At 38.2% G+C, this 17873-nt stretch overlaps 1 protein-coding gene and 1 pseudogene across 4 annotated transcripts in view; one reads left to right on the plus strand and one right to left on the minus strand.

The window, feature by feature from the left end:
• Nucleotides 1–17873, plus strand: part of Cfap54 (cilia and flagella associated protein 54) — a 270425-nt gene that overhangs the window by 123651 nt on the left and 128901 nt on the right. For all 4 annotated transcript variants that reach the window (XM_090328446.1, XM_090328444.1, XM_090328445.1 and 1 more), the window contains exons 35-39: nt 904–1082; nt 3132–3359; nt 11940–12163; nt 12250–12385; nt 13858–13966. In XM_090328446.1, coding sequence (XP_090184572.1) covers nt 904–1082; nt 3132–3359; nt 11940–12163; nt 12250–12385; nt 13858–13966 — 876 coding nt within the window. The remainder of the gene's footprint in view (nt 1–903; nt 1083–3131; nt 3360–11939; nt 12164–12249; nt 12386–13857; nt 13967–17873) is intronic.
• LOC150067382 (pleckstrin homology domain-containing family B member 2 pseudogene) lies at nt 11000–11693 on the minus strand (annotated as a pseudogene).

Raw genomic sequence — 17873 nt, forward strand, 5'->3', positions numbered from 1 at the left:
TAATTTCTTCTAAATATAAATTAGGTTTGACTGGTACTTGTACATCATACTTTTGTATATTGAAGGTAAATTCATAGGCATAGACGGATTTTTGTATGTAGATTATAATATGTAAGTTTTCCATGAATATACCCTAAAATGCTATTAGCAATAGGATATTCTGCTACTGAGAATTGTTGACTGGTACAGAGTTGGAAAAGATCATGGCAGGAAAAATATTCCTGCTTTGTAGTCCTGGGGGTGGATTATGGGATTGAGTTTAGGGCCTCATGCTCACTAGACAAGTATTTTACCATTTCAGCTATATATCTTCCTCTTCCCTCACACATAGGCTTTTGCTTTTAGCTTTTTCTTTTTTCAGCCAGGTTCTTGCTAACTTTTCCCATGCTGATCTCAAATTGTTACTGTCCTGACTCTGCCTCTCTCGTAGCTTCTTGTTCTATGCCATTACACACAGCCCAATGTTTCTGTTTTGCTGCTATACGAGCAGGAAAATGAATGGCCATGGCTACTGCACTGATGAACTTGAAGTGCAACTTGCTCTCTAGTGCATGTGTCCTGGATGTAACTACCTGGAGGAAATAAAAAGAAACAGTGTATTTGTCATTGCTCCCCCTAAATGTGTTCATTCTTCCTTCTGCATTGTTCCTTTTACTTTCCCTGTTGCATGAAATGTTCTCTAAATTTTTATACATGACTAAATCCAACCTATGTTCTTACATTTAAGTATTTGTCTCTGGTAACTTCCCATGCTCTGTCTTGTTTCTGTTAGTCTACACTTGCTCCAGACTTTATGGAGCATTTGTTATCTGGATTGCTTATTTGATGTTTTTTATTATGCTGTGTTTACTGGAACTTAATTTTATGCTTTTAAAATAATGTTATACCTTTTGTGTACTGTAGATGAAGAATTTTCTGAATTTCTAAATTCTAAAGCAAAGGAAGAAAGTCTTCTTTGCAAGCCAAAAATAATGTATGAGTCTGACTCTCAGTTAAGTCTTAATGTCAAAGAAAAGGAACGATCAGCAAATTTGGGACTGGATCATTTTATGAAAACCTTTTTATATTGCAGAAGAGCAATGGTAATATAATTCTTCTATCTTCTCATATATAAGTCTCAGCTTATAAAATCAGGCATGTAAGATTCCCTGTGTTTATTTGCTTACTATATATGATTTTAGTTTTGACGAGACTTCATCTTATTGGATTTAGCCACAGCCATTTTTGAGGTGTGTCTCCTCTCTGAATCTGAAGTCTTATTCAGTGTCAGCTTGTCAGGAGAGAAAGTTCCATCAGTTCTATGTTATCTAATCAGCCCATGTAGCCTTTGTCCTTGTCCATGAAGTTCCTATGACTCACACACACCTCCTGCTGCTTTAATGCTACATGTAGGACACAGACTCTCTTGTGATGCCATAGGCTTGTCTCTGGGGGTCTTGCTGTCTCCTAGGAAACTACAACCTTTTCTCCTCTAGTACTGTGGGAAGATACTTTCCAGCTATGAAAAGGCCTCCTCATGGCCCAGTCTCTTATCTCTGTTGACCACTTACATTTTCTTCTTAATATTTTTCTGTCTCATGTTCAAAAATATACAATAGACCAAACAATTGCTACTTTATGTACTTTTAAAATATTCTTTAGTAAATTGTTAAAAACAGAACTGGAACCATTAGTTATAAAGAAATGAGCTTTTTTTTTTTTGCTCACAGCAGGAAGGACTTTGTGTGGTAAAGGCAGCTATTCTTTCTAGACAAGAGAAAATATCTAGATTTCTGTATTCTTCATGGAGTGGATATGGTGAAATTTATAAAATGTCAGGTAGACCACAATTATCCCCTTGACCATGAGCATAGACTCTTATTTTTCTTTCTTCCATAGCTTTAGGGGCTATGGAAGATCTGAGCTCTGCACACTTCTTTTCTTGTTCTTCTTGAGCCCACTCTCATCCTGTGATCTTGAAAGCAATAAACCTGTTCCCTTCCCAGCCTGTACATTCAACCTTCATCCTTGGTTTACTGCTCTCTGGGCTTCAAATATTCCATCCCCCCAGTACCCCAAAACTCCCGCCTTTATACAATGCGTTGGTTCCCACTCAAGTGCTACCTCATTAGAGAGGACTTTTTTTCCTGAAAAAGTGTCCTGTTTTACCTTCATACCGTTTCCCATTCCGACCTATTTCTGTGTTCATGTTCTTTATATACTTTATTACTACCTGAAATAGAGTAGAGTGTTGTCTACTTCCCAGAGTTTGCCTTTTTTACAAAATGCTAGCAGCACGAAGGCAGATTCATTTGCTCTCACTGCTGCATCTTCAGCTTCAGACCATTGGGACACAAATCCTACTCTGCATCTTATTCTGATGACCATGGGCAGGTCAGCACATGACTTCACTTTCTCCTCACTGAGTAGAATTCTAGTACACCTACCTCACAGGATTAGTATTTGGATTAAATTAAATAGTGCATGGAAACACCCCATTATAGTATCTAGCATTATTATTGTCAGTCATGGGACTTGAACTCTGGGCCTGGGTGCTGCCCCTGAGCTCTTCAGCTCAAGTCTACTGCCCTACCCCTTGAACCACAGCACCACTTCCCATTTTCCGGTGGTTAATTGGTGAGAACAGTATCATAAACTTTTTGTGTCTGGGCTGGCTTTTGCTATTCTCAGATCTCAGCCTCCTGAGTAGCTAGGATTACAGGTGTGAGCCACTGGTGCCCAGCCTGTTTTTTTTTTTTTTTGCTTTTTTTTAATTGTAATTAGTAAAAGGGTTACATGATATTTGCCAGATAGAAGGTGCATTAATTCACATACATTGATACCCTTTCACATGTCTTGGTACCCATTACCCTCCCCTCTACACTCCCCACCCGTCTTGATTTTCCCCCCTTCCCTATCAAATTTCAAATAACCAAATTCAAATAAATTCAATATATCAGATAACAAAGTGAGATACTATAACAATATGAGATAACCAAGGGACAGCAAAGGAGATGAGAGACAACATAGTACATTAAGGACAACAATCATTTGTTATATGGTGCCCAGCCTGTTTTTATTATTGACATCTATGTTTGTAGACTTCTACACCTTTTGGGACTTCGGAGCCTTGACGGTTGTTTTCTCCTTAGGTTCTTGCTCACCGAGGTGGTTATTGGACTCTACTTCAGAACTGCTGCCGTGTCTTTTGGAACTTTACTCAACAGCTGCAGATGCTACTTAAACAGGCAGTGGATCTTTACAAAACATTTTCAATTAGCCAGGATGGCTTCCTCTGTACTTCTGTTATACCATTCTATTTTGGAGCAGAATTACTTATTGATATGTTAATACAACTACAAAATAGCGATTCTCTTAAGGTAAGGACATTTGGATAATTATTTTAAAATGTATCTTTACTATGAAACCTACAAAACCTGGGATAAGTGTAAACTGATATTTTTCTTCAGTTTTCATTTGATTCTCTGTATTTCATTATTATTTTATTTATAGTATGCAGCTTGCATTAAGGTTAACTAAAATACCTTATTCTAGTAATTTATTTTATTTGAATGTAATGGAAACATGTACTGTAGTCTACCTGCTACATAAACTAACCTTAGTACATTTAATCTACACAATACACAATAACCTTTTTTTTTTTTCTTTGCCAGTCCTGGGCTTGAGCTCAGGGCCTGAGCACTGTCCTTGGATTTTTCTCAAGGCTAGAACTCTACCACTTGAGCCTCAGCACCACTTCTGGCTTTTTCTATGTATGGTACCAAGGAATCGAACCCAGTCTTCGTGCATGCTAGGCAAGCACTCTACCACTAGGCCAAACTCCTGGCCTACAATAATCTTTTTTAAATCCAATTTTATTGTCAGGGGTATGCACAGAGGGTTCCATACTTAAAGTAGTGAGTGCATTTCTTGTTGAACATTCTTACCTCTCCCACATTTTTTCCCACTTTCCCTCCCCCATAGCCTCCCCTCACCAGACTGTAAAGTTCATTTCTAAGGTATTGTCTTGTGAGTATCATTATTACACCCTTTTCCTTTTCTCACCATTTTGTTGTTTTGCTTTCCTTCCCTAATTATATATACAGTATACTAGGTACCAAAATCAAATACAATGGCAACAAGTTATGACCCATATGGGGGAAAAATAAAGAAAAGTAACTTCATATAGTATACCAAAAACAACACCCACATGCTGCATCAGAAAGAATGACACTGCCCCATTCGTAAGGAAATGAAAAGACTTGGAAAATATCATATTAATGAAGTCAGCCAGACCCAAAGGAACCTAGACTCAATAGTTTCTCTCATTTGTAATTAGTACACATCTAGGACCCCCCTAGCAGAGGATCACAATAGCTCAAAAGCTATGCACATAAGTCACATAAGATGAGACTAAACGAAATGAATGTTAGGATATGGAAACAAGAGGCTTATCTTTGTGATTGTTGTTCTTAATGTACTATGTTATTTCTTTTCTCTTTTTTCTCCCAATGGTTAATCTCATGTGGTTACTGTATTGAATTTGTTACCTGGCATATTATATGTGTATTTATTTGTTTATTTGAAATAGGGAAGGTAAGGGGGGAAAACAAGATGATTGGGAGGGTGTGGGAGGAGGGAAACAGGGACGAAAACATGAGAAGGGGTATCAGTGTGTCAGTGTGTAAGTAATGCACCTACTACCTAACAATGTAATTGTAACCTTTAAACATTACCCCAAGAATAAAAAAGAACACCCACAAAGAAAACCCTCTTGTTTCCATATCATGAAGTTTATTTCACTTAGCATCGGTATGGTCATATGTACATAGCTTTTGCACTATTGTGATCCTCTGCTAGGAAAATCCTAGACATATACTAGATCTTACAAATGAGGGAAACCATGGAGTCTATGTTTCTTTGTTTCTGGCTGACTTCATTAATATGATTTTTCCCTAGTCTTTCTGTTTCCTTACAAATGTGGCCATGTCATTCTTTTTGATGGCAGCATTGTGTATATATACCACATTTTCTTTTTTGGCCAGTCCTGGAGCTTGAACTCAGGGCCTGAGCACTGTCCTTGGGGTTTTTTCCTCAAGGCTGGTGTGCTGCCACTTGAGTCACAGCACCACTTCTGACTTTTCTATGTAGATGGTACTGAGGAATTGAACCTGGGCCTTTGTGCATGCTAGGCAAGTACTCTACCACTAGGCTAAACTCCCAGCCACTTTTCTTTTTCTATTTACTTTCATTATTTTTTTATAGAAGGGAATTTTTTTTTTACCAGTGTTGGGCTTGAGCTCAGGGCCTGAACACTGTCCTTGGACTTTCTCAAGGCTAGAGCTCTACCACTTGAACCTCAGCACCACTTCCAGCTTTTTTCTATGTATGTGGTTGCCGAGGAATCGAACCAGGTCTTCGTGCATGCTAGGCAAGCACTTTAACCACTAGGCCAAACTCCCGGCCCCTAGAAGGGAATTTTTTATTGTATTTTATTGTTGGGGTGATGTATTGAGGGGTTACTTACATTCATCAGGTAGTGGGTATATTACTTCTTTTTTATTTTTTAAAATTTTGTTGGGGTGATGTACAGAGGGGTTATCTTCAGCAGGTAGTGGGTACATTACTTCCTATGTTTTCCTTCTACTTTCCCTCTTTCAGTCCCTCCCATTCATCTTGTTTTTCCCTTACCTTCCCATTTTCAAATAAACAAATAAATGGATATACAATATACCAGGTACCAAAGTCAGATACAGTAGCAACATGAGATAAACTTTAAAGGGAAAAGAAGAGAAAAGAAGTAGCTTCACATAGTAAATTGAGAATAACAATCACAAAGACAAACCTCTTATTTCCATATACTGGAGTTCATTTCACTTAGCCTCATCCTATATGGACATATGTACATAGGTTTTGAACTATTGTGATCCTCTATTAGGAGAATCCTAAACATATTACTAATTGTTTCAAATGAGGGAAATTGTGGAGCTTATGTTTCTTTGGGTCTGGCTTTCTTCACTTAATATGATTTTTTTCCAGGTCTTTCCATTTCCTTACAAATGGGACAATATCATTCTTTCTTAGAGCAGCATAGAATCCCATGGTGTAAATATACCACATTTTCTTGATCCATTCATCTGCTGAGGGGCATCTGGATTAGTTCCATATCTTAAGCTATGGTAAATAATGCTGCAGTGAACATGAATTTGCTGGTAGCTTTAGTATGGACTTGTTTGTGGACATTTTGGTAAATGCCCAGAAGTGGAATTTCTGCATCATAGGAGAGCTCTATGTTTAGTCTTTTTTTTTGAGGTTGAGTAATTACATGCATACTCATTTTTACATTCACACTTATGCGGATCATCATTCTGATTTACAAAGCTTATGATTAACAAAAATACAAAGACCTCAAGTTTTACATAGGAAAAAGTTTAACTCTTCAAACATGAATGATAAAATTATTTCTTCCTGATCAAGTGATATGTACATGGTCTTTCATTACTTAGTTTCAGTGGTTCCTTCTTTCTATCCCATTTCTTCCTTGCATGTTTAGTTTTTTGAGGAACCTCCATACTGCTTTCCAGGGCTGAACAAGTTTACACTCCCACCAACAGTGCATTAGAGTTCCCTTCTGACCATATCCCCACCAGCATTTGTTGTTATATTTCTTGATAATGGCCATTCTGACTGGCGTGATGTGGAATCTCCAAGTTGTTTTGATTTGCATTTCTTTTATGGCCAGAGATATGAAGTATTTCTTCATGTGTCTATTGGCCATTCTATTTTCCTCTTCAGAGAAGTCTCTCTTTAAGTCTTTTTTTATGGAGTGGTTGTTTCTTTGAGGGTTTGTTTATGGGAGATTTTTTTGTATTCTAAGTATATTTTAGATATGAATCCCTTGTCTATTTTATGGCTAGTAAAGATCTTCCACTCTGTGGCCTTTCTGTTTATCTTGCTAGCTATGTCCTTTGCCATGATGATAATCTTTTTGACTGATAAAGGGTAGATTCAGAGAATGACATAGCTTGTCAGTTGATTTTTATTCTACTGTTTTATTATTCCAGGTATATTAAAAAGTGCAGCTATTTAAAATCTACCACACTGTCATTTAAATTATAGGAATAAAGTAGAAATAATGAAAAGAAGCTAACTGAAGTATACTGAAAATTAAAAATATACTCAGAGAGGTGTGGCTTTGTGGTATATAATGTTTGAGGCCCTGAGTTCATACCTCAGTAATGCCCCAAAATTCAGCAAACACATAAACAGTAAATTTGTAATATTTCAGGAGAAAAAAAATGTAACAGAAATATACCAGAAAAGTAAATAAGCTGGGCACTGGTGGTTCATGGCTGTATTCCTAGCTATTCAGGAGGCTGAGGTCTAAGGATCACAGTTGGAAGTCAGTCTAGGCAGTAAAGTCCTGTGAGATTCTTATTCTAATTAACCACTAGAAAATCAGAAGTGGCACTGTAGCTCAAATGGTAGAGCATTAACCATGAGCAAAATAGCTTAGAGACAGTGTCCAGGTCCCAAATTCAAGCCCCATGACCAGGAGGAAAAGAGTAAATAGGATTAAACTATTGAAAGGGTTCCCACTCCCCACTCCATTGGTATTATGGCACTGCCATTTGAAATCAGGATCTCGTATTTCTTAAGTAGTTGTTGTGTCACATGAGCCACCCCATCTTTGCTCAGGCTAGCCTGGACCACAAGCAGCATTGCTAGGATGACATGTAGGTGCCACTGGGCCCAGCCATTGGTTAGTATGGACTTTGATCCTGTAGATCATATTCTGTCATCTCTGTAACTAGGATTATAGACACGAGCTACTGCACCAGGCAGAACAACGATCCTGTTGTTTTGGCCTTAATATTTTCTAGAAGGCCACAAATTTGACCTGACATCAATGAATGAAACATAACCTGCCAACTAGTAATTGTATGTTCTGCAATTTTTTTCCTAAAAGCTCTACTATGCTGGTCAAATATTCTTACTTAAATGAATAGAAACTGTATACTGAGAAGTATAGATCTTAGTACATGCTGCACAATGTAGTAAGCATTATATATGTTTATTTAACTATAATTTGAAATACTTAAAATCAAAATTTGAAATTCATTTTTCACATTTTAGAAGTTCAATAGCTATATTTGTCTGGTGACTAAATTGGATTATATTGAACAGAGTAAACACAGTCCAGAAAATTCTGTTAGATGGTATCACGTTGGATGATCAAGCTTTGATTTGCTTTAAAATGTGTTTTAATTGTTCAGAATACTTGAGTAGCTTTTCCTGTTACATTGTCACATTTGTTTTTGTCTGTTGCAGAGCTTGTACTCAAGGCCTGAGAACTGTCCTCTAAGCCTTTTTGTGCTCAAGAATAGTGTTTTACCATTTGTGCCACCATGCCACTTCTGGTTTTTGAGTGGTTAAGTGGGAAAATCTCACAGAGACTTTTCTGCTTGGTCTGGCTTCAAGCCTCCTGAGTAGCTAAGATTACAGGCAGGAGCCACTGTGTCTAGCTTTTATCTTTTTCTTTGTTTTGGTTAATGATCATTTAGTATTTGAATATTTTTACTTAGAAGCATACAATTTTAAACATATAGGTAAAACAGGCTATGCAGACAACAGAATATTAGAGACATGGAATCATTCACAAATTAAAAAAATCAGATGTGGGGGTAAAATGCAGCTGTATTCTATGCCTCTGTCCACATAAACTGGGGGAGGGGAGTCAGGATTACACAGAATCAAAGCTGATCATTCTGTCTGAATTAGAATTTATTGTGATCCAGACAGCTACCTAGGTTCATGGATGGCCTAAAAGAGAAAAGCTCTGCATCCATCACTAATGTTTCTGAGACATTAACCAGTTCTCCCTCTTTTTTATATCCAAAGCCCAGAAGTTAACTAAAATGAAGAGAACAGAACTAAAATCAACAATATTAGTATCTCCAGCCAACTTCTTCCTTGCCTAAATGATTATTCAAGGTATACATGGAAATATTAAATGGTTAAACAAACAATTCTTCCCATCCCAAGTGCCCTGTGGTGCAGTGTGGCCCTGTGGACAAAGCTGTGATGGGGCATCTGCGGGAGCTGGGGCTCAGGGAGCTATACACTTGAACCACTTCATATCCGGTATGCATGTCATACCAGAACCAGGTCACTAGTGACAGGGAACTTCCAGGCTCAGTGACAGCTACATAATATGGCTGACACCACTCAGGGCAGAGATTAAGGAGAGAGATATCACTTAAAAAACGTTTCTCTAGTTTCAGGAATTCAAAGTTAACACTAAAATGTACAGTAAAACTGGATTTTAATATTTTCTAAGTGCAGTCACAGCTTTAATACTATTAGAATCAATACAAAGTCATTCTTCAGACAGAAAGTAAAATAAACACTACATTTATTCAAGTAACACTTTCTCACATATCACATCTTCCCACTGAGATGATAGAGCAGTCAGTACACTTCCTTTGGGTTGCCAAGAGCACTGCATATAACAATTACTCTAGGAATGGGTTAAAAAATACAGACAGTGGGCACTACTATGTCTCTTTGTCAGCTGGCTTCACAGGGCAAGCTAGTCAAAGATGAACATATCAATAGATGCGGCCAGCTGAGCCAGGCAATAAGAAAGCACTGTAATTGGCTGGGAAGTGTAACAGGTGTGAATTTCTGGAGTGTACTGTGGAAAAAATAGGACCAAATGGAGGGTAGGGTGGGAGTTACTGTGCACCCTGCCACTGTGAAAATACACTACCACAGGCAGGACAGAAAACACAAAGTAGAAGCTTTAAGACACAGAATAACAAATACAAATATTTGAAATACATTATTTCATAATCATGGGAAATATAAGTATTTTTTAGAAAAGCAGGACTGTGCATTTGCCATGCTGTACATATTTGGGGGAACAAAACTGAATTGTGGACCAGGAAGAAAAACAAAACAGGAATACTAGCCAAGCTGAAGGAACCTAAGCCAGGACCTCAACTCTCCATCAGACTTGTTACCCTTAACCCACATCTCCCTCAGTCACTGTCCACCCCGGAGGACAGCCATAGCACCCCATCCTTGCAAGGCAGCCCTCCAGGGCGGGGTGCAAATAAGCATTCTCACACAACCTGATCCCTGAAAGGCTAGAAACAGAACACTAACTGGGGCTCTTTCTCCCATTCTTTTAATGGTACTTTATCAAGTAGAAAAATAGGCTCTAAGTAGGTTTAGCTGGCAGTAAATATACCCAAAGCAGACATCAAAAATACATCTGAATAATGCAAATCTACTGTCATATACTTCTTACAGCTCTGCCTTCTTTGAGTTTTAAAGGTAAAGCCAGCAATTCTGAGGCCCAACCCTATTACCAATTTGGAACACTTTCAAGTACCACTAATGGAAAACTAACAATCAATCAAAACTAACTATCAATCAAAAGTTCTCTCAGGTTAGGCAAATTTATGAAGCATCATTTTTCTTTTTAAAGAGGCATCCCCCTGAGCAGTCAGCTTTGCTGAGGGCCACAGAGTCTCACCACTGCCTTAGAAAAGCCACCTGTCAGCACACCAGCCCATAACCCTTAAGGGAACAAGTTGCCAGTTCTGGGCTGGGGTCTTGAAAGTTTGTCATTAGACCAAAAGCAGCTGCAGTGTTTTGGGTTTTTTTCCTGCCACAATCACTTACTCAATCATCACTATATTCTTGGCATAATATGAAAATAAATGATCCCTTTAAACAATGTGAGAAGAAAGTGCCTTTCAAGATGGGTATATTCAAATAAGGTATCTCCAGAAGGAAGACTTGAAATGACCCGGCACCCTTAAAGAGTCCAAGCGTTAGCTAAACAGCTTCAACCCCCATCTCAGTTGTACTTAGGAGGATTAGTTACAGTGATCAGATCACTACTCCCAAAGGAGCTATTAAAAACATTCCTCACAAACAGAAATGCCCTGCAAATCATATTATTGCACACGGGGATCTCAGAAGCTATGCACATTAGATTTTGAAGACTCTAGAAGACCCAGAACAGAAAGTCTGGAGCCATGCCTGTAGCCGCTCCAGCCAGCATGCCTAGTGCAAGTTCACTGTCATTGTCTTGATATCGCTCATGCATGATGACTTGGTCGGCAGGCTGCTGTCCATAAACACCTGCATATGGGTACTGGTAGGGCACAGCATGAGCCTGCCCATTTGTAGCACAGACAACTTGAGTTCCTGCCGGGTATGTACCACTGTAGGGACCGTAGCCATACTGCTCAGCGGTCGGTGCAGCATAGGCCATGAATGGAGGGAGTGAGGAAGCCACGGCAGTCTCATCAGACAGAACTGCTGATCCAATGTAGGAATCCTGCAATGTAAATTTCCAGGCCAAACAATCATCTGTGCTTTCTGCACAAAGACTAACAGCTTTCCCATCTCGGCAGACAATCTGCAGCAGCCAATCTTTTGGTTTCCCATCTGGAGGTTGAATGTCCCGACACTCATGTCCCTTGCGAAGATTGATGCAGTCTACTGGCATGTGGACTTTATCCTCAATACTCTGCCGAGTCTGGTCATCATAATAGATTAGGTGGCCATCTGACCACAGGTCAAACCAATTCTTCTTCCAGCGTTTCAAAATTGTACTCTGTCGCAGCAACCATCCACTCTTCACAAACGCCATCTCTTCACCTGTGAACGCCCAGGCCGCCGGCGGGAAGCGGAGGACACCAGGGATGCGCAGGCCGCGGAGGCTGGATGACTGGAAGGACGCATGCGCGTGTCCTGCATCGCTGCCCCGGCGTGCATCTCTTTTTCTTTTTAATAGTACTTGGGTTTGAGCTTTGAGCTTGCTATCCAGGTACCTTACCACTTGAGCCATATCCCCAGCCATGTTATCACATTCATTTGTCAGGAAAAAATTACTTTGTAAAACCTGAAAATACAGAAAGATGTTTTTCAATGTGTTACAGTTTGTTGAAGACAAAGGAGAATTCAGTGTCCCATCATGTTACGGGAATATTAAATATGATAACGGTGGTTCCAACCTTACTTTTGAGCACCCTCTGGATGACATAAATGTGGTTGATTTGAAATGGATCCATGACTTCGTGTTAAAAGCTCTACAAGTTTTATATCAAGTAGAAAAATGGGAAATGCTTGTATCACTTGCTATCCAATTTAATATAATTTCACAGTAAGTAATGGCAATTAAAAATAGCAGACTTCTTTGGGAAAGGCAAGTTTTTTAACTGCTGTAATGTGTTCCTTACTTCTCCCTAGTGAGCGTTACACAGAACAAGTGACTCCACTGCTAGTGTATGCTCAACATCAGCTGCTTCTGAGAATTCAGAAGTTCAAAGGCCCTGATATTTCACAACAACCTTGTGCACGATATGAGGCTGAACACAAAGAGAAGGTAAGGGCGGTGCTGATATCCATGCAGTTGTGGGTATTACTACCAATAGAAAAGACTTAGGAACCAAAGACTTCAAATCATTCTGAACCTGATTTTCACTTAGGTATTCTTTATCCACTTAGGTATTCTTTACCCCAATTAGCAAACCTTATAAGAAGCCTAATGTGTGCCAGTATTTTCTAGAAGTTAAGTCCTTTAATTGAAGTAGAGTGTGAGAGCAAGAGAAGAATTAAGGATGTCTTCAAGACATCTTGGGTAATGAGAAGGATGGGGTTGTTATCAGTTGACATCAGCCATCTGCCCCTGGCTTCTAATCTGTTCTTAATGTAGCAAACAGAATTACTCTTCAAAACCTAAGTTAGACCATACCACATCTGTGCTATCTTTGCATCTACCTCAGAGTAAAGTGAACCTTTATGACCTCAAAGTAATTTATCCTTCAGAACATATCCTCTTGTTATGCTGGCGACTGATAGCTGTTACTCTCCTTCCCCCTGAATTCCTGCCTCAGGGTCTTTGCATCTGCTATTTTCTCTGCTTGGAGTGATGCTCCTCCTACATCCCTTTTCTTCCTTATGACCTATTTTAATTACTTGTGTGTCTGTTTTCAGTTTTTCTCTACAGAAGTTATGATTAATATGTTCTGTAGTATATTCTATTATTTTGTTTATTTTCTCTTAGCCCATAGAAAGCATTCCTTACAGTTCCAGAATGGAACACCCAATAGTTGTTTAATAAATATTTATTTAATTAAACTGGAGACACAGGAAGGACCAAGTTAGGTAGACTGTAGGAAGGAATTACATCTTATTATATTATATTTTCATTTTATTATAGAAGTTTACAGGATGATAAGGAAGCATATACATCAGACTAGAGTTCAAGGAGGATTTGGAGCAATCCCTCAAACATCAAGACATTAGGGGAAAAATGTTGACTGCATTTGTCTTTGAAAGAATTTCCTTCTACCTAAAACTCCATTTTCAGATATTTTATAACTTGAGGACTCAAATATCTGTTAGAAAATAAGTTGTCAAAATAATACAGAGGCAATTAATTTTGAAAAACTTCACTAGGGAAGTTAAAATTGCACTAATTATGAGTAGGCTGGAAAATCTGCCATCAGAAGAACAGGCTATATTTTAAATATGTTTCAAGTTACATAATAGAATATATATTTAGACTAGTGAATTTATAGAATATCAGAAAATCATATTCTAATTGCTCTACATAATTTGCATAATATTCTTCCAGCTGTGTTGTATAAAAGCAGTTTGAGAAATTATATATAGCAATGTTTTATCCCAAAAGTTCTCATGATTAAATGCTGTTCTATTAGCTGATATTTGTACCATTGTTTCATCTCCTTATTTCAACAACTAAGAGATGAGAAAAACATTTCAAATAATCCAAATTTTAAATTCTTTATGCCTGGTTAAGAAAATATTTTGTTTTCATCTCTCTTTTTAAAGATAACTTGCCGAAATTTCATTGGGAAACAGCTCAAGATTGATCCTTCTTCACCCAAAGTAATAGAAACAGGAAACAATACGGATTTGTTAAAAATGCTCATCTATTCAGGTTAGAGTCAACTTAAACTTGAACCTTGGTTTTCCTTAAAACAAAATTTGTCATAGTGTTCTCTGTGTTGGAGAGTCCACAATTATGATGTTTGTGAAATTTATTTTACAGGTTTATTTGAATGTAACCTATTTGATATTTAATATCTTACATTGCTAAATGTTACTTTGGGGGGAATTTAAACACTTTTTCAAGAAAATGGACATGTATTATGTGCTGGCTCTAAATGCTGTCATCAGAGTGTGTGAAGCATGTCATATTTGATAACATTTCATTGCCCAAAGATGCATGAGCATACCTTAACATCAAAGGAGCAACATGTTAAGTTCTGATTCTGTACTCAGGGAACGAGACACAGAATCTGTGAAGGGCCCTTATGAGTCAAGAAGTAACAAGAAAGAGAACAGTGCATTCAAAGGAAGGGCATCCCCTAAGAGGTGGAGGCCAGACAGAAAAGAGTGGTACAACAAGGCTCACGCCAAAGAACTTTGAAAATGGGAAGCAGTCACCAGCCAGGTCACATAAGATAATAGGTAGCTATTGTTGCTGTGATACCCTTGCCTCACTCCAGTTGTTTCCCCTTCGTGAAATGTTCTTTCTACCACCCATATGTCTGGCTGATGATCCCTCTCCTTATTTAAGTCTGGTACCTCATGTCACTGAGGCTGAGACTTAACCCTGACCAATCAGTTTAAAAACAGTGCCCTGACTGCTTCCTCCCATTTTCTTTTACCCTGCTGTATGCTTTTTTAATGCTGAAAAACTTCCCATCATCTCTCATGCTGTAAAATAGGATTTTCTAATACTCTTCTTTGGCTACTAGTTACTTTCTTCTCCCAAATCGTGAGTTCTGTGATGGCAGGGATCACTGCTTTGTCACTGATAGCAATGGTGTCTCCTACTTGCGAAGGAATGACTTTGTGACTTTAGAAATAAGGAGGAGTAATTTTAGCAATGTGTGTGGCAGTGGTGTGTTACATCTGCAGAGATCCATTGAGTAGACAATTGCCTTCTAGGAAACATAGGAAGAGAAAGAGGGGAGAGAGAAGAGTGGGATAGAGGGAGAGAGGCAGAGAAGACAGGGAAAGACACAGACACTAAGAGACAGACACAGAGCAGAAGCCAGAGGGAATGCATAGCTCAGGAGGCTCTGGAGAGCCTGCCTTTGTGTACATGTCTCTTCAATGGAAAAAGAAGTATGGGACTACATTAAAAGGAAAGAGCCAGTAAACAAGGAGAAAAAAGAAACTGGAGAAGATTTTTTAACTAGAACTGGACTTTGAGGAAGAAAATGAAGAGACTGAGATATGAGAGGATGGACACTCTTTTTTTTTGCTAAGGGATAAAGAAGGAAGTGAAAATTGCTCTGTAGTGGGAAAGCGTGGAAGTTGAAGGTGTCTCATTGGGTGTGGGAGGGTTTCTTAATGGGAGTTGGAGGTTTCAGGCAGAACGTCTTTAACTGGCTACTACTGGGGAAAACAGAAATGAAGAAGGGTTGTAGAGCAGTGTGAAGGGCTTTGATAACGTGGCCATGGCCATGACTGTAGGTTGTCCTGCCAATAATAAATCAGATTGTCCTTTGGATTTAGTAAACAGTGAAAGGACCACCACCTGTGGTGAGTCACCTATAAATATTTCAGTTATAGATGTGATTCTTCCTGGTATGTTCTCCCTTTTCTTGATTCTTTCTGTGAGACCTTGGGAATCTGCAGTTTTAGTTTCTATACTTGATTATAATTATCGCAACCACTTCTAGCCTCAAAAGGTAACAAAAAATGTGAGAAATTGGGCTGAGAATGGTGACTAACATATCCCATGAACCAGAAGAGACTTATTGGTGGTGGTTATAATGTGTTAGCAAAGCACTTTGCTTCCCTCCTCTTAAAGCAGAATTTGGTAAGGCAGGCTGCAGTATTGGGACAGAAGAGAGGTCAGCAATCCTTTGATTTTATTCTCAACTATAGTGAACATCTAGCCAGTTTGAACTATGATTAGAGTAGGAATATTTGAAGTGATAAAAAGTGAAAACATTATAATAGCAGTAGTAATATTGAGCTGTAAGTATATTGAGATTCTTTAATTTTATAGTCTTAGGACATAGATATGATATTCATGTTATGGGTAAGAAGATGAAATATTATTAGTAAGTAGAAGGAGATTGACTCAAACATTGTTAATCTAATTGCCCTATCTGTGAGTACTCCACAAAACTATAAGCCTACTCCACACAGCTCACTTTTAGGTGAAAATCTTTAAATTTACAGCACTCAAGAAATAATTGGCTGTATTTCAGTGTTAAGCAAACACTTTACTCTGACTTACTGTGATAGTATTGTAATTTTTAGATGACTTGGCATACTAATCATAGGTTTTGTATTGAACTATTTTTTTTAAAAAAAAACTAGCTGTCTAGTTGGCCTAGTGATTGAGTGCTTGCCTAGCATGCGTGAAGACCCAGGTTCGATTCCTTGGTTCCACATACATAGAAAAAAGCTGGAAGTGGGGCCAAGGCTCAAGTGGTAGAGATCTAGCCTTGAGAAAGTCCAAGGACAAGTGCACAGGCTCTGAGTTCAGGTGCAAAAAAAACAAACAAAAAACAACAAAAAAATCTAGCTGTCTAATTTATAGCTCTTTATACAACACTAAGACCCCTGTAACCAGGAATATCCATATGCCTATGCTTTGGGTTTAGGCTGCTGAATTATTCTCAATATACTAAATTCAGTTCATTAATATGTCTATGAATATGTTGAGTCTTATGATGACACCATGACTGGCTTATAATTCTTGTAAGACAGGACACTCATGATGCTTCCCACATCAGATCACTGCTTGGAAACCTTACAGTTGTTCCTTTTGGGTAACAGCTTTTGGTGAAATGCATAATACATTTAATTCTTCACAACACATACTGTAATTCCCCAGTGCCAAGGAACATTTGGTATTCTCATTACTTAATAGCATTCTAGTCTCCTTTCAACTATTTAATAATACATATGTAATTTGGTATAGTCTCAGTAGGGTTTGGAGAACTGAGAATAGTTCATTGTATAGATTATTCTTGTATGGATGAGTAACTTGCCTGCTTGTTAAGCTCTGTGGGGGAGATAAGCTTGGATATGCCTTTATTGTTAACTGTTTTGCATTTTATTTGGAATCTCTTTCTTGAGCTTTGACCTTATTGCTATTTAAGTTCTCTGATGGGACTAATCAGTCCTCAGATGTATTGGAATTTTCAACTCATTGACAGATATGTTTTATTAGTACCCTAGACATTTGAATTAATGTAATAACTGAATGTGTAGAAAGCAGCTAAGAAGTTCAAATCATTCCCTGGGGTCCTATCTTGCTGGACCCAACTCTCAGGAGTCATTGGCATTTTAGCTTTTATGCTACATCAGTACAAGTAAAGCCATAAGAGCTTACTCTCTTCTTGTTTTTCCTTATCCTCTTTCTCTTCCTTCTCCTTTCCCTTAATAATTTCTAACTACAGATGTATTAGATTTTTTGAATAGTTTCATGAAATATCTATGCAAGCTTTCAGAAAGGGGCCCCCTCGAGGCAGAGCTATTAGGATAAAGGTTCGGAAATGAGGATATTTCCTCATTTCTTTGTATTATTTATTGCATATAGACAACCATAACATCCCCAGCAGTGCACTGATTAGACTCAATGGAAAAGGTGTTCTAAGACTTGAAAATAAACTTATAAAAAAGGAAGAAAAGAAAGAAAGATGACCAAGGGAAGAAAGAAAGAAGACTATAAAAAAAAGAAAAGATTGTAGTGGTGGTATTCTAGCTACTTGGGAGGCAGCGATTGGGAGGATCAAAGCTGAGGCAGCCCAGTCAAAAAGTTCATAAGAACACATTTTTTGTAGCTATGCTAAAAGCATATAGTGAGTATAGTT

This window comes from Megascapheus bottae, chromosome 2, assembly GCF_031878675.1.
Source record: "Megascapheus bottae isolate mThoBot1 chromosome 2, mThoBot2.hap1, whole genome shotgun sequence".
NCBI classification, from domain to species: Eukaryota; Metazoa; Chordata; class Mammalia; order Rodentia; family Geomyidae; genus Megascapheus; species Megascapheus bottae.